Raw genomic sequence first — 20824 nt, 5'->3', positions numbered from 1 at the left:
GGGTCTCAATCCCTAGAAGCCGAATAAAACATATGAGCCAGTTTCCAAAATAGCGGTTTAATAAAAATCCAGATGTGCAACTTACGTTCAAGGATATCTTTATAAAATGACCATGAAATAGAACTCAAAGCCAGATTTTCAACCAGTTCTGTCAAGACTTGCAATATAACGCCAAAGTGTGGTAAAGGGAATACGACCTACAGTTTGCGTTTCAGGTTAAGCATGAAACGCTACTGCCTAGAGGGCTTTTAATATGTGTGTGCCTGAGAAATGATGATTCCCTCATCAGTCCTCGATATTTTACAGTCAATAGAAACATCACCACATTGACCAAGTCCGCTGCGTTTTGGCATAATATATCATTTAAAAGCCATACAAATGAGGTAAGAAGAAATAACAAAACAGCTCAATGACACGGAGGGCTGCACAAATAACCCTTAATATTTCTACTTGAACGAAAAGCACAATTGTTCCCCTGCCTGCCGGATGAAGTGCTGTTTTGACCAGACATGGTTCAAAAAGAAAGAAAGAAAAAAATATGTCACAGCAGTTTGCCAACACACACACACACACACAACCCCCTACGTAAAGTCACACGCTCCCACTACACAACTGTCCACCAGCGCTGGAACCGTGTCTCTCGTACCAAACAGTTCATGTTGGTCTACAGACCACAAACACTCACACCTAAAGCATTTCTCTTGGACTAACAACTCAGCGAGAATAGGCTGGGATGTCGTTGTACTCATTTTGACCTTTGCTTAGCCTCAAATTGTTTGTACTTAATCAAGCATATTTCAAATAAGTACAAGCTCATTCAGAAACCATGTAATAATTACAAAAACATCAGACCAAAAACACATCATTTGGATAAGCACATTTATGGATAAACACTTTCAAGGATGAAATAATTCAGTAACTTATTTCTAACTGAAATTACCAATGAACAGCTAGTCAATCTGCCCAAGAGTAATCATAGTGGTTGAATATGGTTGAATATGATTTCACTTTTCTAACTTCAGTTAGTGTGTAATGTTGCTGTTTGAGCATAAACAACATCTGCAAAGTTACAACGCTTAAAGTTCAAAGCAAAGGGAGATATTTGCTTTTAAATAAATTGCTTTTAAGAACTACAACAAATGGCTGGTAGGGACTACACGAGCTTCCTCCCGGTTTAGTGACATCACCAACCCTAAAATTTACATAAACCCTGCCCCCGGGACACGATTTATAGATTATCAAGACAGAATTTGCTAATCAATGACTAGAAGATAACTACACATATGCTACATAAATTCACCAACTAACCATTCAGAAATGTTGTCTACATGTTGTCACTGTCCCTAACCCTGACTTCGGTTTAAACACAAAAGGCTAAAACTTTTTGAAATTTTCAGTGCATCTCTGTTTGAGGTTAGCCTGGGTTTCCTCATGCTGCCTTGCGCGCAGCACAATTTTATTCACGCTGCTAGGCAGCCTGGATTCCATGGACCAGATTTTCACCTCAGCGAGGGGACCAATCACAGAACGGGGAGGGAGCAGCAAGACGATGATGACGTCTATGCGACACACCGAAGCAGTTTGTTTATATCTATGGATCCAACATGGCAGCAGACGCGAAGTTACCTTTCGATGCAGCCTTAGATAGTAATAGCTGAACGCCATCGTGTACACATTAATCTCTGACCCATCGTCTTCTTCCTCATCGAATTTCTGTCGCTCTACATACGTCATCTGGTATAATTGAAACGACTGGCTATGAGCTACGTACAGGCGCATTTGATAGACATTCGTAGCGCCCAATAAATGGCTCTGGGCATTCGTAACCACACCTCAAATACGAGAAAATGAACATGTGGTTCCCAGACCGCGTCTCAATGAGACGAGGTCTGACGTTAGCCAGGCTAGTTTGAGGTAAAAGGAAACAAGCTGTTGTTGCTCCGCCCCCTGTGCTGGAAGAAGCAGCTCATTTGCATTTAAAGGAACAGACACAAAAACAGTGCGTTTTTGCTCACCCTGAAATAGTGACAAATTTAACATGCTATATAAAAATATCTGTGGGGTATTTTGAGCTAAAACTTTACATACACACTCTGGGGACATCAAAGACTTATTTTACATCTTGTGAAAAGGGCATTACACCACCCCTTTAAGAGCTACATGTCCAGTAGTAAAAGCATGCATTCTTTCAATAAAAATTTGATCAAAAACAGAGATTAGAAGTTCAGATGAACAAAACAATAAAACTGTTGATTTTGAATGAAAACCTACAATTTGTAAGAAAAAAAAAGAAGAAAAAAAGCACGAAGCTCAACCCTTAACCCAAACCCCAGTGACACAGAAGCAGATTGTATGGAAAACAACTAATGAGAGCGCATTCATTCTCGAACATTATGCAATTGTTAGAGAGAGTGCTAGTTTTGAATGTCCTAGCTTAACAAGCAAGCCTCCCTTGGCCAACCAGCTTTAGAGAAACTAGCCTAACCATTTTTGCTGGTAAACAAACAACATGATTACTGCAAGAACCAAACTGACCTTACACTAGATTCAACAAAGCTATCAGAAACAGCAGTGCCTTTCAATAACTTGGCAGAAAGATGACATCTAATGACTAATATATTCTGGTAAACCGAGTCCAACTATACTGGAAATGGTTGTGGAGACTTACTGGAAGTGACAAAGACATTAAACAAAACAAAACAAAAGGAAAAAAGACATTGCTTGAAGTCAAGGATATCCACGTTGAATGGAGTTGAAAACTTTCATTCACCTACACGCATAAACAATCTAATAAAGATGTACTGACATTGAAAAAAAGATCCATCATAAAGCCTTTTTCATTACAGCATTGAGTTTCATCAGGAAGTATTTCTAATGTTCAAACTATAACCACTGTGGGAGATAAAATTAACTACATACCTTGAAATATATTATGGGTTTTTGTGAAGCTAACTAATTTAGCTAAAAAAAATAATAATAAAAAAAACCTTCTGCTTTAATATAATCAAGTCCTCATTGTTTAGTAATTCTGACTCACCTTAAGGCATTTAGAGCAGAGCAAGATCCTCAAACAATCGTCTAGGCAGCAGTGTTTGGTCTCAATACTTCCAGTAAAACAGTTGGCCAGAGGGCTAGTTCTCATATGCTACTTGAGCCAAAAGACCTTCATTTAAAAGCCTGATAAACTTCCTCCACTTTTCCCAATAATGGCCCAATTGCAGTGGGAAAACTTTAGAATTATTTGATTATCCTTTCTATCTGCCTTGAGGCAGGTGGATTGCAGGCCCCACCTCTGCTAAACAGCACATTAATTATGCTGCTCCTCTCAGTGCATTGTTAGCTTGAAGCTAATTAAGTGAATGGCAGCCATTTTGAAAGTTCCGATGTGAAACCTGGTTTGTTTGCTACTTTTCAGAAAGAGTTGCAAAACAGTTTTTTTTAAAGCTAGACATCTGACACTTATTCAGCATGTAATGAGTAAACTAAAACTAATGAGATCACTTGTTGAAGTGTAAAATTGATTATTTTCCTTCTGTTGTCTAAAATGTGTTGCCTTTGAATGATGATTATAATAATAATAATTATTAAAATAAAAGTAGTATTTTTTTTTATCTGTATGTTGTTGATTAAATAAATTACATAAATAACTGATTTTATTATGGCTGTGAGGTTATACTGTAGGTACCAAATGAATTAAATATAATTTTAAACAATTTAAATATTTAAAAAAAAATATATAAAAAATATAATATAATAATATTTGCAGTTATCTAATGCTAAAATAATATTATAAAATTACAAATAATCATAATATAATATATTTTTATAAATATAAATGTGTATAAAATGGATTATATTTTCTCTCTCGTCTAAAAATTGGTTGCTTCATCTTTTGTTTCTTAAAGGGTAACTTACATTACAGATTGTAAAATGGTTCATGGGGTATTTGTTATGAAATAAAGGCTAAAGTTAGGGAATAGTTTATATATATATATATATATATATATACAATTTTAATATTATGAATCTTTCATAATGTAAATATTTGAATGGTATTATTATTGTTGGCACACTTGTTGCTATACCAAATGATGGCAGGTAGATAGGTTGCCATCTGTGAGTTATGAAGGTAAATGTGAAAAATGTTCCCGCTGTCTCTCATACCTCAGCGGTTTTTGTTGACTTTAGTTCAGAGCCCTAAATTGACAGCACATGTGTAGCTAAAGCCTGTGTCCCTACCTGTTCTGCTGGTTTTGTCCCAAGGAAATACCATCAGAGCAGATCCTGCCACATAATGCTTCACTCATGCTTCTCTTTGGTCTGACATTCTCGGAATAAAGAACCAAGCAATGTTTTTCATTTATTGAAAGGTCATATGAAACCTGTTCTCTGAGACCTTTAGATCTCTGAGGGGTCACATGGATACAAATCAAGCATTGAAAAGTCATTATAAAAAAAAGAGAGAAATCATTAAAAAGAAACAGATTGACATCCTCGTTTGATTGTACAGATGAACAATTTGTTTTGTTTGGGGAAGAATCATGGCAAAGACTTCAAGCGAGTCTTCAGAGGGAGCAGCTGGTTCTTTAAAAAGATGCAATTCAAACCTTGAATGGCTTCTTAATGAACAGAAGTTCTATAGTTATAAGAGCTTCTCAGCCTGGCTCTGAAAGCTGAAAACTGCATTCACACACACACTATGGAAATAGTAAACCTACCATTGATTTATTTGTGCTTTATGTCAGGATTAATATGACTTAGTTGAGTCATAAATAAAAGGAGCGGAGGCCAGTCAGCTGACCACTGGTGGTGGTCCAAAACCTTCAGGAAAGCTGCATGATGCTCTTGGGTGGCCTGAGGCAGTTTCCCCTGGAAATGCTGCAGTAAACTGATGATGGTACAATGGTTGAAATACAACAACAGCTAAAAATTATTATATAATATTATATAATTGGTAACAAGATTAAAGATCTAAACATATCTTAGTAGAGATGATAGACTTAGAGTTAAATGCAAAAGTAAATCTATCTATCTATCTATCTATCTATCTATCTATCTATCTATCTATCTATCTATCTATCTATCTATCTATCTATCTATCTATCTATCTATCTATCTATCTATCTATCTATCTATCTATCTATACATTTTGGTACATACAGTAATTTATAAAATTCCAAAATCAAAAAGTACTATATATTTCATTTGATTGTATTAATTTAATAATACATTAATATTATAGAATAATAAATAATCATACATTAATCAAATAAATTAACACAAAATTCAAATATACTGCAGAGATAAAGCTACATGTCCAATAGCAAAAGTATGCAACAATTCTCCAGTAAAATAAAAAAATAAAAAAAATAAAAAAATAAAAAAATATAATTTTAAAGGAAAAACTAATAATATTATTTAATAAAGAGAAACAAAATACTTTATATTTTACTGGACTTTCATTTGTCTAATAATAAAAGATCATACATTCATAACATTATTATGGATGGATGGATGGATGGATGGATGGATGGATGGATTCTTATTTACGGCATGAATGCAATTTCAAATCTGAAATATGTTCTCTAACACCCTTAATTGTTTTTCACTCTTTTGAAATGGCAAGTTTGAGTCATGTTTCCATTCAACCACTTCCTGCTTCATGACTCCCAATGTGGGAGTTTATCAGAAAGAGATGGCGCACATACTAAAGTTAATGAAATCTTTAATTTTACACAGGAAACTGATGAACATTCATTCATGCTTTTACTGGAATTACTCATTTTGTAGCACTAGACCGAGACAAAACCCTTTGACTATCCCACATCCTGTTTGAGAGTGGAGTGTGAAAAAGGGTTTGAGGTTTGGCAGGGTAAAGACCCTAGGAATCAGATGTTTGATCTGGGTGTGATCATCTTATAGTCCACGAAAAAAATTCAAATCCGATGTTGACATTTATACTAATCCTTGAGCCGCCAGAATATAATTTCCTGACCTCAATGTGTCACCAAAAATATAGTCTAGAATCTGCACGCAACATTTTAATGTACATTTATGGTGGATACCCTTATAGCTGAGACAATTATGTTTGCAAATCTCCATAATACAATGTAAAAAAAAAAGTTATGACTGCCTGGCCGAGTTTGAGTCTGATGGCAAAAAATGGAGACCAGATACATCTAAAAGTATCCACATTCCCTTTAAGTGATGGACTAATTCTTTCAAATGGAAGTAAACTGTACATCTCTTGAAACCACTGGTGAATTGATAGTGGTTTGTCTTTCATCCAATTAAGTAAAATACATCTTTAAGCGATGAAAAGCAACTTTTGAGCAATAGTTGTGTCCCTCGGTGCAAGTGTCAAGTTATTGTATACAAGACCTAGTATTAAGAACCAAGGGTCTTTACATATAGTAGAACCAAATATGTTCTCTAATCTCCTTAGGACCTTGCTTAAGAATCGTGAGATTAACGGACATAACCAAAACGTATGGCTATGTGTACCAACAACGCTCTTGTTGATTTTCATATACCAAGTTACAAGGTCTGTATGAAGTGATTTTAGGTAATATGCATTTTTCTGTGATATTATTAGTAGTACTTTAAGATAACAAGCACGTTGCTTTCAGATTAAACAATGTAAAACCCTGTAAATGAGGAACAACTTGCATAGAGTTCATGCAACTCAAATTTTACATAATTGTTTCAAATATTGCAGATTTTAAGTTCACCATGCAAACGGTTTCTTTTATTTTTTGCTTTCCTGTAGCTCAAAAAGTAGAGCAATGGCGCTTGTAACGCCAAGGTCATGGGTTCAATTCAACAAGAACTGATAAGAATGTAAATGTATACCTTGAAATGCAATGTAAGTCGCTTTGGATAAAAGCGTCTGCCAAATGCATAAATGTAAATGTAAATGTATTTTAGATTGTACAAATAGCTAAGTGTAGAGATGTCTACCATGGCAAAAGCATGCCATCACTAACACCAACTTGAAACACTTGAAGCATGAACCACAAAATGAGGGCTGGCGATTTCTCAGTAGCGTCAGCTTTGAAAACAACATTTGTCATGTTGATGGGGAAAATGTGAAGTGTAATCAACCATAAGCGGGAAAAGATTTCCAGAGATTACAGTTAGTGTCAAACAAGTGCAGTTGTTTTGAAATATGTCACCATCGAGTCACATCTCAAACACAGTTGGGTCTGGGTTAAAATCCAATGAGATTTGAAGGAGATATGGGTCTTTTCCACTGAAATTTATGGCCAAAAACAAAACAAATGGGAGTCTGCCATATCTCAATGTGTGTGTAGTACAGTAACTGGACTATTTCAGGATTCATCAGATACAAAGACTGAAGAAGCTCAGATCCACGAGTCCTGATCAATCAGGGTTTCTTTTGCTTGACAGTACGTTATCTTGTTTATTACACCACAAGTCACAGCATAAATAAATATGTGCATTTGAAATATTGATTTGAAGAGTATTTCATAATCTTAGATTTATATTATTTAAAACTTCCTTTAAGAAAAAAAAAAGATATATTACCATGTACAAAATAATTTGCATTGGAGCAAGACAAACACTGCGACAATATTGCAGTGATATTAATAGGCCTACTATAGATAATTTTTACTACTATCAATTACTAAAGGCCCATTCACACCAAAGACAAAAACTATAATGATAACTATATAGTTAATACTCTTTCCAATTATATGAGAATAGAGAAGTCCACACCACAACTATTAAGATAACAACACAGAAGAGTGTTAACATTAGAATCATTTTTTTTTCCAGCCGATGAACGTTAAAAAACATTGACAGGCAAACAGAATCCACTCAAGATTAAAAAGCTCTCGCATTTAAAAACAGAAAGTTATCTCACCCGTTGGTGTGGATGCTAGTTATCATTGTAGTTAACGTTCTTGGTGTGAACTGGCCTTAAGACACAAGATGGCACCAGTTGAGTTTAGGTCTGAAAAACAGTGTTGCCATGAACGAAGATAACCGCGGGATGGCGAGACAGACCAATCAGAATTGAGCTCTCTCTGGACAACTTGTTTCTGATTGAGCAATTGGGGACAAACATGAAAACCTTTACAAATACAGACAAACTTTATACAAATCTTTTTATTTAGCATTATACAAGGATATAACAGGTGTAACAGGCTACATATATTTCTGTGGGTATAAAAGTCAAAGTAAGTTCATTAGAAATGTGTCCTCTCCAGTTGTAGACACACAATGCTGTTGGGAATGAGAGAGTGTCATGCTGAGGTCAGCAGGGGCAGTGCTGTGCATGTCCAACATTACACATACAGGAACATTTGTGACATTCAAAAAAATTCTCTGCTAATGCCATAAAACGTCCACTTTTGTTGATTTTTATTGAAAAGGCTTTTCAAAAATCCCTTTATCAACTATTGATTTGGCACATCTTGTGATAAATTGTGTTTATTAATGCAAGGCAGCAATACATACTTTTATGAACAGACAAGAAGCATGCTAACAGACAAAAAAGTTCAAGTGCAGGCTTATCTTTTTCTGATAAACACATTACATTCTAGAATTTCAAATGGTTGTAATGTTTTTATTTCTAAGAAATATTGGCATCTGTGGAAAAAGTACACAATCTCTCCTCTGGTCAAAATTAAAAAAATAAGTGTCTCTTGCTGACTCACATTATTCGAATGCCCGTTTAAATTGCATAAATGTTTGATTGGCTCTGTGTCCTCCATTCACACCGTTACAAGCCTGTAGAAAGCAAAGACAAAAAACATCAGTTGCCTGGAGGCTGACGTCAGTTCCACATGACCACTAATAAGCATAACAACCTTGGTAATTACCATAAAAACAGCCTTTAATATTTGAACATGTCGAAGATAAATGTGAGAATGGAAAAATGAGCTGATCCATGTCACGCTGCACATTCACGGGGGTGTGTGTGGATGAGGTCAGAGGAATCGGCACCCAGCTCTGGTTCGGTTAGCCCCGTTCCACCACAAAGCTGACATGTGACTGTATAGGCTTGTCTGCCCTCTCCAACTGTAAAACCTCGGCTGGGCATGAGAAGTCAAACCTCAGATGAGACACTTTCGTCATAACTGCCACATGCTCGAGTGGCACCCAGCTAAGTCAACAGAAATGACCATCGGACGGTCTCTTTCCAAAACACTGGGACCTCATACAATCTCAGACTTTAGAGACCTGTTATAAAAATTATATCACAATGCATTCTAGGTGCTATATATTTAAAAAAAAAATGCATAAATGAAGGCTGAGCCACTCTTTGGTAGTTTTTGAATTAGGTCATTTTTGACAATCCTAATGTGAAGGAATGCTAAACACCATAACATCATCATATAGACAAGCTAGCATCTGTATTTTAACTGAATGTTTCTAACTCTCTCTTGTCTTTGGATTATGCATACGGCAAGACTACATCTAAAATTTCAGACGTTTGTCAGAGTCTAAGATTCATAAGATTTATTTAAAGGCCATTATTTGGCGTCTGTGAGGATGTTGGACTGATGTGTTGGAATGCTTACCTGAGAACACCGATCTCTTGCTGGCATCCCTCACTCCACTTGAATTACCTAAAAAGAGCCACAATACAGAAGAAAAGCTAGTAAATGGTTTCGTGCTGAGCATTTGCAAACATATAATCCAAAATAATGAGATATCAACATTTGAAACTTGAATTCCTAAAACAGCGACAAAAAGAGTCACAAAAGTGAGTTTAAAAGGATAGTTCACTTCGAAATTAAATTTTGGTATGTTTTAGCTTACCTCAAGGGCATCCAAGATGTAGGTGTCTTTTTTCCCCACAGTACACTGTAAAAACTAAAGGAGCCTCAAATATCCTGTCGGATACTCAAGGAACTTAAAAATGTAATTTAGGTGCCTCAAAGCTCTTTCTCCTATAGTAGGGTTACTGGAGGAGCATTGACAATATTTGAGGTTCTTGCTGGAACTTATGGGATCCTTTAAGCACTTTGTATTTAGTTCAGAGGTTCTGGAGTCACCTTTTCATTACCATGAGTCCTCAAAGTGCTTTGGGGGAAAATAGAGGAACTTGAATGTGATAAAAGGGTTATTGGAAGATCTTTTAACATTTAAGTGGTTCCTGGAGGATCTCTTATGTTAAAGCCAGCTTCTGGAGGAACCCAGTGGTTCAGTGAGGCCAGAATGATATTATTATTATCCTATTATTACTTAAGTTTGATTCAGTATATATACCCAGGTGAAAAATACGTATAGGCTACTATTAAAAATGAACTTGAGTGTGTTTTTAGTAGGCCTTCAATACAAATATAACCTACTTTAATGCATTTTAATACATTTAACAGTAGCCTACGTCTTTTTCACCTGGGTAGCTTACATTTATTTAGTATAGGCCTATTTTATTGATTAATTTAAACCTTAAACAGCAACACTAAATAATAATAATATTAATAAAAAAAATCATTAATTATTATTGAATAAATAATAGTAATAAAATAATATTTTTTACTTCTTCATAAATTATTATTTGAAGAAGAAGAACCAGGAGGATAAAGGTTTTATTCAGTCACGAAACTGCTGCTGTTCCTCTGCTGTCGTCGCTTCAGTGGTGCTCGCGCTGCTCGCGCGCAACAAAGCTCAGCTGATCGACATATACGATACGTCATCGCGTTTGAAAGTAACGGCTCTCCTCATCAAAGCCTGCCGCATCTTCCGCCGTTTGTTCGGCTCTCCGTTACAAGGTTTGTAAACTCGCCAACGAAATATAAATAGCTGCTACTCACTATTCAAACACACACATATATAAACTAAATTTACTATACATTACTACGTTTTTACAGTGTTTACCACTCGTTTAATGCTATGGTTTATTGAACAGTATCTGGTATGAAGGTTTTAGCCGCGATGCAAACTACGTTGATCTAATGAACAAATTGAAATTATTGACTTATTGTCTTAGATTGATTTAAAGTTAGTCATTCAATTCAACATATTCTGTACAACTGTGTCTTCAAATTGCTGATATAACTTACAGCCTAACTAATTTAGCTGATTCCTGCTGTCGTCATTGGCGTTTGTTATGAATAACAAAAGCAGATTAATATAGTTTGGTCTGTTTTTGTTTAGCCTAACTTTACTTACTACAGCCTACAGGTCCCCTCATTCTCTCAGATATCATTTTGAATCCATTTAGTGGTAAATAAATACTATGTTGTGAATAATCAGCTTTGTTATTTTGTTTCCCCAGAACAACCAGTACAATGTTTCAGTGGCAACATTGAATTACAGTAAGTACCTGCACCACATGCAAGTACTTTATTACTATGAACTTTCTCTGTGTGCAGTTGTATTGTTTGACTGTGTACTTGTGTTTTTTAATCAGTTATTCTCTGAAAATCTTCTTCCCTCATGCTCTCAAATCTCATTCATGTTACATTCATGTAATATCACTGGTTTGGAGCCAATAATGCTATGCATTTTTTATAGGCTATACCTTAATCATATGCATTTGAATATAAGACATTTGAACCCTGAATTATAACTTCAAGTTTGGTCTTTTTCGACAAAAAAAGGAAAAAGCTATTAAATGGCTTCATAAGACTTACAACACGACCCATAACACATGAGTTGTGAATTCATTGATTATTTTTAGGATCTTTTCTGGGACATTTTTGGAGCTTAACCATTTTTATATAAATTGTTGCATTGAATTGAACTAGACAAGTGTACATAAGAATGGTTTCATGAATGATTTACACAATTCTTTTCTGCTTGTGTTTCATGCAGTGAAAGTGAATGGTGACTGGGGTTGCATTATGCCTGAGATCTGCTTTTGGGTTCCACAGACAGAAAGTCAAACAGGTTTGGAACGTCACAAGGCTGAGGAAATTATTTAAATTTCACAACAATCACTTTAATAACCTTAGTAACAGTAAATTTTGTATTTTGCAGGGATCTCGGTAAGCTGAAATACAAGTTTGAAGAAGAATAAAAATCCTCCTGTAGACCTGAAAATCACTGAAGTGCCTGGACCATCCACCAGAAAAGAGGAAAAACAAACGGAAAATGAAGCTGATGCACCTTTTCACTTTTCTAACTCGTTAAAGGGATACTCCACTTTAAAATGAAAATTCTGTCATCATATACTCACCCTCATGTTGTTTCAAACCTGTATGAATTTCTTTCTTCTGCTGAACAGAAAGGAAGATATTTAGAAGATTATCAGTAACCAGACAGTTTTTGGGTCCCATTGACTTCCATAGTATATTTTTTTCCTACTAAGGAAGTCAATGGGACCCAAAAACTGTCTGGTTACTGATAATCTTCTAAATATCTTCCTTTCTGTTCAGCAGAAGAAAGAAATTCATACAGGTTTGAAACAACATGAGGGTGAGTATATGATGACAGAATTTTCATTTTAAAAGTGAACTACTCCTTTAAGTACCTCACATCACCTTGTGAAGTCCCTTGTGAAGATTTTATAATTGATTGCATTTTATGTTGCAGCGAGTAAAGGTGCGTCACATTTGTGAATTTCGTGAAATTACACAGGCAAAAAGGTCCATTGACCATTGTCAGCAGTGTAGCAATGTAATGTATGAAGCACCACACAAAATTGCTGAACAGTAGCGTCAGACTTAAGCGAACTGAAACACGTTTTAAAATTAAGTGTAGATGGACATTTTTAATTAGTCAATTTTAATTTTTTACATTGATTTATTACATGGAACATGTGTTTTCCATGCATTTTGTTGAGATGTCTTTTCTTGTGTAGCCTATTGCATACACATGGTTGATTATTCATGTTACTTAGGCCTATGTATTATACAATTTTTTTTTGTGTGTATTCATTGATATTAATCTATTACTAGCTTTTTTCCCCAAGTGCATTGAAGTGTATGTATTAAAATGGATCTAAAATATGTAATAAACAATTCTTATTTTGTATTTGGTTCAGTTTGTTTATTATAATAGAAGTTTATGGTAACCGTAGTAACAACATGAAATTAATTTAATACAAATAATAAAAAATAATAAAAAATTGAAATTTGGTTCCTGGAGGCACCCACAGTGGTTCCACACAGTGCTTCATATAAGAGTTCCTCAGGAAACCTGTGTGGTTCCTCAGAGAACCACCCCTTTTTAAAGGGTGCCTAGAGGATCTACAGACGGTTCCGCCGGTGTGGCAAAGTGAAGAACCCCAAAAGGTTCCTCCAGGCACCTTTAATTTTTACAGTGTAGTTTCAATTTTGATATTTTTAGGTCAAACCGTTCTTGTCTGACAGTCTTATCATGCAGGTCTATGGTCACCCCCTCAAAGAGCATGCACAGTGAAGTCCAAATTAAAACAATTCCCCATCGTCCAAATTAAACAATTCCCTGCATCGTAAGTACACATTGATGGCCTAAGACACGAAACGAGCGGTTTGTGTGAGAAAACAAACAGTATTTATATCGTTTTTACCTCTTGTAACACAGCCACGTCCAAGTGATCTGAGGGCGTGAACGCTTCCTGCTGTGTGACGTGTGCGCAGACTGGTTCATAGATATATATAAACTAGATGTCGCATTAAAGACATTCGTTCCAATGAACTGCCGTAGCCAATATATCTATACACCAGTCTGCGTACACGTCACACACCAGGATGCGCGCGCGCCCTCAGATCACTTGGACGTGGCTGTGTTACAAGAGGTAAAAACGATATAAATACTGTTCGTTTTCTCACACAAACCGCTCGTTTTGTGTCTTAGGCCATCAATGTGCACTTACGATGGGGAATTGTTTAATTTGGACAATGGGGAATTGTTTTAATTTGGACTCTGTGCATGCTCTTTGAGACAGTGACCATAGACCTGCATGATAAGACTGTCAGACAAGAACGGTTTGACCTAAAAATATCAAAATTGAAACTACTGCGGAAAAAAAGACACCTACATCTTGGATGTCCTTGAGGTAAGCTAAAACATACCAAAATTGAATTTCAAAGTGAACTAGCCCTTTAATGTCTTTTTACCACCAGCAGTTATTACCGATAATATATAATTTTACCAGTCTCTTATGGTCTCTAAAGCTACATTTATTTGATGAAAAATACAGTAAATACAGTAATATTGTGAAATATTATTACAAATTAAAATAGCTGTTTTCTGTTTGATTATATTTTAAAATGCAATTTATTCCTGTGATGGCAAAGCTGAATTTTCAGCATCATTACCCCAGTCATCAGTGTCATATGATCCTTCAGAGATCATTCTAATATGCAGATTTGGTGCTAATGAAACATTTCTTACAATGATCAATGTTGAAAACAGTTGTGCTGCCCCAAACTTTTGAACGGAAGTGTAAACTAAACCAGAATTTTCAAATGAAATTTGTGAATGTTTTCCACATTTTCTGCCTTGATTGATGGGAAAACTGCTACCATTCTAAAAATGGTAAAATGTGCTAAATGTATCTAGGCATACCCAAAGACTTTAGATATACAAAGACGGTGCACACTCATGTTACTATGAATGGGAGAAAGTGCAACGTTCAAAATGCCGTAATAAGTCCCGCCTTCTAAATAAAAGAGCCAATTGCCAATTGGTAAAGTCATTGCGTCATTGCAGCTTCCATTAGAAGCTCTAGTTGTGATAGTACCACACTCAGTGTTCTCTACTGTTTTTTATTTTATTTTTTATAAATATGGTGATTTCAAATATAAAATTTAAGTGTAAGCTTGGTGGACATCTCTGGAGAATTTGATGTTGAATGAGCTGTACTTGCATGACTGAAATAGCTTCCTGAGAGGAGCTTTATAGATGGCCACAGAGTAAAATGACTTGCCTTAAACGGACCTTGGCATACTATACTGCCGTGCAAAGGCAAAAGACCGTAACTTTGTTTTTGGTAGAAAATTAGTTATTTATATTTTTGGCACATTCAAGACCTCCTTTATCATGTGGATGAGTATCTTGAATCAATTTTTCGAGAAAATAATGAGTTGTCTTAACAGTAACTTCCAAAAGCCCATGAGAAACCAAGGCAGAACACCGTAACACCAGTTACCGCTCTTTGTTTCGGACGCTCAAATTGAGTTACCTACTCTGCCTTTGTTTAGCCGCGTGTCAATATGAAGTTACTGTGCCGGTGTTCTATCAAATAATGCTACCTATCAGATTGTACTGTACGGTCAGAACATTTAGTATGGTCTGAAACCGCTCCATCGACAAACGTGCGATATCGATCGCGAAGGATTATGCAGAGTTGACAGAAGAATGTTACACATGCCATAGCAGATGAATGCAACAAAGAACTAAAGCCCCGCCTCACCCAGTTCGGGTACTGGACCTGGTTGAAACACTCATGCATCTAGCTGGCAGAGTGCCAAAACTTCGCCGGCGCCTTCAGCACCGCCCTAAACATGGTCGAGCCAATGCTGGACTAATATATCTATGGAGGTATTTTGTCATGTCAAATGTATTAATAATGCCATCAGAATGCAACCAAAGCTCAGGATTGCAATAAGTAGATGGCTATAAATAATTGTAAATCATACAAAATAAATGCCATGATCACTAGATTGTATACAGGTGTTACTATAATGATTTTGTTAATGGTGATCAGCAACCAAATATTGATAATGTGAAAGTTACTGCCTTTTGCCTTGGCATGACTTCTCACTTTTTGCTAACAACGCAAAGGCAGAGTACAATAACCTTAAAATAGTGGTCAAAAGTCAAGTTTGAGCTCAAGATTTTTTTTATGTATATAATTTTCAATACTAAAACATCTTTTTGCCAGATTTCCAGTGTCCTACCTATAATTAATTTGGTGGGACAACTAAAAATCTTTAAAGTAATTTTTCTCAGTTCCACACTCTAGCGAGTTAAGGTCTTTTGCCTTTGTAGGGCAGTATACTTGTATACGCAAATGAAAATATTACCAAATAAATGACTACACAAAAGGAGGAGGTTGTGGATAACAACTCTGCATCCCTTCCACATGTTTCTACACATAGATTCCGCGTGGGCCTGCCAATGAGTCACAGTAAAATATGTAAACATTTTACAACTAAAATATTAAATTTGAGAAATCAGACATCTCTACTTATCATGAGCCAGAATTATCAGTTCAAATTAGGAAATGGAGCTGTTATGTTAAAGTCCTGAAATTCAAAAAGGAATGGAGCATTGACTAAAATGTTTTAAGGGTTAGTGGTTACCCCATTGTGGGTGTTTCTGCAATAACAGGAAATTGTTATGGATCTTGTTCTTTGCCATGCACTTGATGCCTATTCAGAAACCTATGTTGGCACAGGCCAAACTCCAACAGACAGCGTCAACAGTCACTGTGGCAGCCAATCAGCAAATGTGCTGACTGCCAAGTGGTATTTTGTCACGTCCTGTGGTTGGCAATGCCAAACTGTGCCTCATATTCCTTTAAATAACTGGGCTGGCGAGACAGTTCCAGCAAGCATGCCTGTAGAGACTGTTAGCACAATATACTTATTTTATGCAAGATATGTTTTTGGCAAAATAGAGCTGCCTGTCATGTGTAGTTACATTTCATTTGATAGCTGGACTTGGACTGTTTATACAATGTTTTGCTTGTCTAGCAATCTTTGGACATTTCTCTGGCGTTGCGATTTTGTGTTCCAAACATATGTGGAAATCATTTGTTTACCAAAGAAATGTTATACCAGATCTATAACAAATATTTGTCTAAAAGTGCTTCTGACTTTAAGTGGAAAAGATACAGAATCCATAGAAACATTTTCTCAGAAACTGTTTTCATCCTTAGCATTTTGTTTTGCACTTGACTTTCTGTTATTATAAAAAAGCTCTTTATCACATTAAGTAACAGACAATTGTCCTCATCCTGATAAAAATCACAATCATTCTTGCATAATCCATGAACTCAAAGATGCTCTCTCAGGGATGGAGCTTTGATATGCTACAATATTGAGGTCATTAACAGACTAATGGCTCATGAGGGACACCGAGAATCTGGCCATGTCACGTTCAAAGAGTGAAAAATGAGGCCAGTGGTATTTATTAGCGATGACGGACCGTTATTTGGACAAATAATAATCCTCTAATGATTCCAACCGTGCTTAAATCTTTCAGACATCAACTGGAATGGAGATCTAAGTTATGTTCATGAAACCATATCAACATAATTAAAGTGTACGATGTTTTTCAACCTCCGAGCCGCACATGCAGCAGTATTGCGTATGTGGAGACTTTGAGACAGGGAAACCATAAAAGTGCTGTTTGGAAGTAGCTCCCTCGACCCGACTCATTTATTTTCAAGGGACGAGAGCTCAAATATCGTCATTAATAGGCCAGAGTCTTAGACTTGCCAATCAATAAATGGATTTAGTGAAAAGATTTTTAACACATAAGCAGTGTTACGCATTACAAGTAACACGAGTTACGTAATCAGATTGCTTTCTTCAAGTAACTAGTAAAGCAACGAATTCCTTTTAAATTTACAAGAAAATATCTGAGTTACTTTTTTAAATAAATAACGCAACTTACTTTGTTTTGCCATTTTTTTTCACTGACACCTCTCCTGTCCCCATCTTGAGAAAAATCGGGGGTAAGTGCAGAGGCGTTGTGTGTAAACATAATTATGGTTATTGTAGACTAAATGTGATTATTAATTTACTCATCTTACTTGCACAGATTCAGTATTCCTCAAAATGATTAAAAACAATGAAATACTTTATGTACTGTATTTGATCTAACTTTATTAATCAGTGTCTTTGCAGTTGACCTTCGATGATCCAGTTCAACCATACTAATAAGCAAAAATAACTTTAGTTAAACCACATTTTTTTATTGCTTAACTAGGAGTGTGGAACTTTCTTCTCCTGCATTCTATTCTTCTGCAATCCAGAATGGCAGCCTAGATGAAAGGTTTGTTTGAGCTGCACCTTCTACTATACAGATGTGAATGCATTTCCTTCAGCCTGAGGCTTATTCATTTCACTTTTGGTGTCAAAGGGCCTTTACATTTGCCAAAAATAGAACTTAATTTTTTTTTGTTATTAAAAAATGAACAAGAAAAGCCCAGCCCAGATGAGAAAAAGCAATGAAACAAGCCCAGCCAAGATAAGCAATGCATTACTTTCCAAAAAAACCCACAATAAACTAAGTAACACAATTAGTTACTATTTTAGGAAAAAATAAAATTTTGTAATGCACTACTTTTAAAAGTAACTTTCCCCAACACTATTCATAAGAATTACTATTTAATTCAATCTATGTATCATTTGTATCTGAAAAATCTTTTAAACTAACAAAGATATTATGAGATTTCTTTAAGGGATAGTTCACCCAAAAATGAAAATTAGTCTATGATTTACTCACCCTGAAGCCATCCTAGGTGTATATGACATTCTTCTTTCAGACGAATTCAATCAGAGTTATATTAAAAAATGTCCTGGCTCTTCCAAGCCTTTTAATGGGAGTCAATGGATATATTTTTTTGGAAGTCCATCAAAGCGCATCAATCCGTGATAAAAGTGCTCGAAACGGCTTTGGGGGGTTAATAAAGGCCTTATGAAGCTAAGCCACTTTATCGACTAAAATAACTAGCATCTGGCAGACGGCCGTACGCAAGTCGACTTATGCAAAAAGAGTAACCCTTGAACTTGATGCACAACGTAATGATGAACACGGTTGCACAGCTCTGTTTGTTTGAACCGTGAGAAGCGTCAGAGCTTACGCTACTCCTACGTCACACATCGTCAAGTGTTACTCTTTTGGTGTAGGTCGACTTGCGTATGGCCGTCTGCCAGAAGCTAGTTATTTTAGTTGATAAAGTTTTAAATATGGATATTTTTCTTACACGAACGCATTGCTTCGCTTCAGAAGGCCTTTATTAACCCCCGCAGAGCCGCTTCGAGCACTTTTATCACGGATGGATAGGGTTCGATGGATTTCTCAAAAAATATACCCATTGACTCCCATTATAAGGCTTGGAAGAGCCAGGACATTTTTTTTATATAACTTCGATTGTATTCGTCTGAAAGAAGAATGTCATATACATCTAGGATGGCTTCAGGGTGAGTAAATCATGGGCTAATTTTCATTTTTATGTAAACTATCCCTTTAAGTAGTTTTTTAAGTTGAATTCATATTCAACAGGACACTTATTCCGTAAGAATGAATTCTTACTGCACCTTTCTGATGGCACTGTTTATTTGTAATGTTTTAGAGCCAGATTTACTAAAGGAGTTACACCAATTTACACCAAAATAACAAGTTTTAATAAATCTTTCTAATTCTATGAGAATAGGGAAGTCCACGCCATAACAATAATGACACAGAAAAACGATAATGCTGGATTCACTTTCATAAAGATTTTTTCTAGTAGATGATCTGATAAAAACATTGACAGCCAATTAGAATCCACAAAAGCTTGCGCATTTAACACTTACGATGAACAGAATAGTTATCGTTCTTGGTGTGAATGGGGCTTTATGCAAATCAGGTAACAGCATAAACATGTCCACAAAATCTATAATGAGCCTGATTTATACCTTTATTTATAAAGGTGGTTTAGTGAATTTGCCCCTCAAATCTTTATGCCATGATATAGTCAGTGAATGGGATGGGGTCCGATTTGGAATACTCACACTTGTCCTGTTCAGGTGGTTCCAGACAGTCACTCTCTGTGTCACTAGGGATGCGCCAGGGCTTCCTGACGGCCTGCAACTGCTGGTAAAACTCATCCTGGAAACACATAGGATAGAACCAGAGATATAAATCATAATGACAAATTGATTTGATATTTTGTAATCTAATGCAAATGAATTAAGTCTGGATTTAACTGTCCTAATATATTACAGCTAACACACACCAACATCACAAATCAATTTGCTCCAATATTCAGAAAGTGTTATAATGTATGAGTGAACACCACTGTTGCCTGTGCTGTGCAGAAAGGTGGCAGATGAAAAGCAATGAAATCCCCTGTAAACTGGAAACCCAAGACGTAAAGAGCTGGTAAATGTGCATGTCAGACCCATTCATTCTACAGATGTTTTTATTTTCTTTTGAAATAAGTACACCTCTGGGTCGAATCCTCTGAGCCAACCTCTAATAAATAAATTGCCCCTGTTCCCTTCTAAAGACTTTTATGTGTTCTTATTTTTCAGCATTAAAAAGGTATCGCTGCACAGGCCAGACAGGAAGCGCTCATACATCTACGCCGCATTTAAGTGCTAAATCGCTTATAGGAAAATAGAAAAGAAGGACAAATCATCCGACATCTTTTCCTGTGGATCCCATTCTGAACTGAATGAGATGTACAGGTGGATATTTCTTTTTCTTATTCGGGAGCTGGACTATAACAGCCGTGGGACCATGCAGGTGGGTGGAATCAGAGCAAGATCAGTGCTTTTGTGTTTTTATAATCTCATCAGTCATAAGAATATGAGCTAACAATACGATTCCTGTTTGTGGCTATTAAATACTTTAAAAGGCGCTTTGGATTATTAACAAGCACTAATACAAAAAAAGAAAAGAAAAAGAGAGCAGAAACCCAGAAATGCCAGACTTTTTTATACCATGGTAGTCATCTGTAAATCTGTCCTTTAGTTTTCAGTGGATCCTCTTATATTATATTGCTTAATCTCAATTGAGCATAAGATGAATAGGCCATAGTAGGCATGGACAATAGAATACTAGACCGCCTACAGCTTTTACAAACTAACCAGAACAATAACAGTGAGTGTGTGTGATTCTGAACTCATTGACCTGAGGTTTACAGGGTTTCCAAATGTAGAGCTTTGTCTTTTCTCAATGTCGACATAAAATGAGACCT

The 20824-nt window shown here is 36.0% G+C and overlaps 2 protein-coding genes across 13 annotated transcripts in view; both read right to left on the bottom strand.

Annotated features, from left to right (window-relative positions):
• Positions 1 to 3327, bottom strand: part of sulf1 (sulfatase 1) — an 86108-nt gene extending 82781 nt beyond the window's left edge. For 10 of the 12 annotated variants that reach the window (XM_081353304.1, XM_081353315.1, XM_081353303.1 and 7 more), the window contains exon 1: positions 3038 to 3325. The gene's annotated coding sequence lies outside the window, so the exon portion shown is untranslated. Of the gene's footprint in view, positions 1 to 3037 lie in introns of all 12 variants that reach the window. The other 2 variants (XM_081353305.1, XM_081353311.1) reach the window with 1 other exon arrangement.
• Positions 3328 to 8443: 5116 nt separating this feature from the next.
• Positions 8444 to 20824, bottom strand: part of cUnh8orf34 (chromosome Un C8orf34 homolog) — a gene marked incomplete at its 5' end in the record, with an annotated part of 97537 nt that continues 85156 nt past the window's right edge. Inside the window, 3 exons of the mRNA XM_081352261.1 lie at positions 8444 to 8757; positions 9552 to 9599; positions 19635 to 19731. Of these exons, the coding sequence (XP_081208387.1) occupies positions 8750 to 8757; positions 9552 to 9599; positions 19635 to 19731 (153 nt within the window). The 3' untranslated portion in view covers positions 8444 to 8749. The remainder of the gene's footprint in view (positions 8758 to 9551; positions 9600 to 19634; positions 19732 to 20824) is intronic.

Source organism: Scardinius erythrophthalmus, assembly GCF_964197995.2.
Source record: "Scardinius erythrophthalmus genome assembly, chromosome: 22".
Classification (NCBI taxonomy): Eukaryota; Metazoa; Chordata; class Actinopteri; order Cypriniformes; family Leuciscidae; genus Scardinius; species Scardinius erythrophthalmus.
The sequence above is the reverse complement of the archived record's forward strand: the minus strand, read 5'-3'. Positions and strand labels throughout refer to the sequence as shown.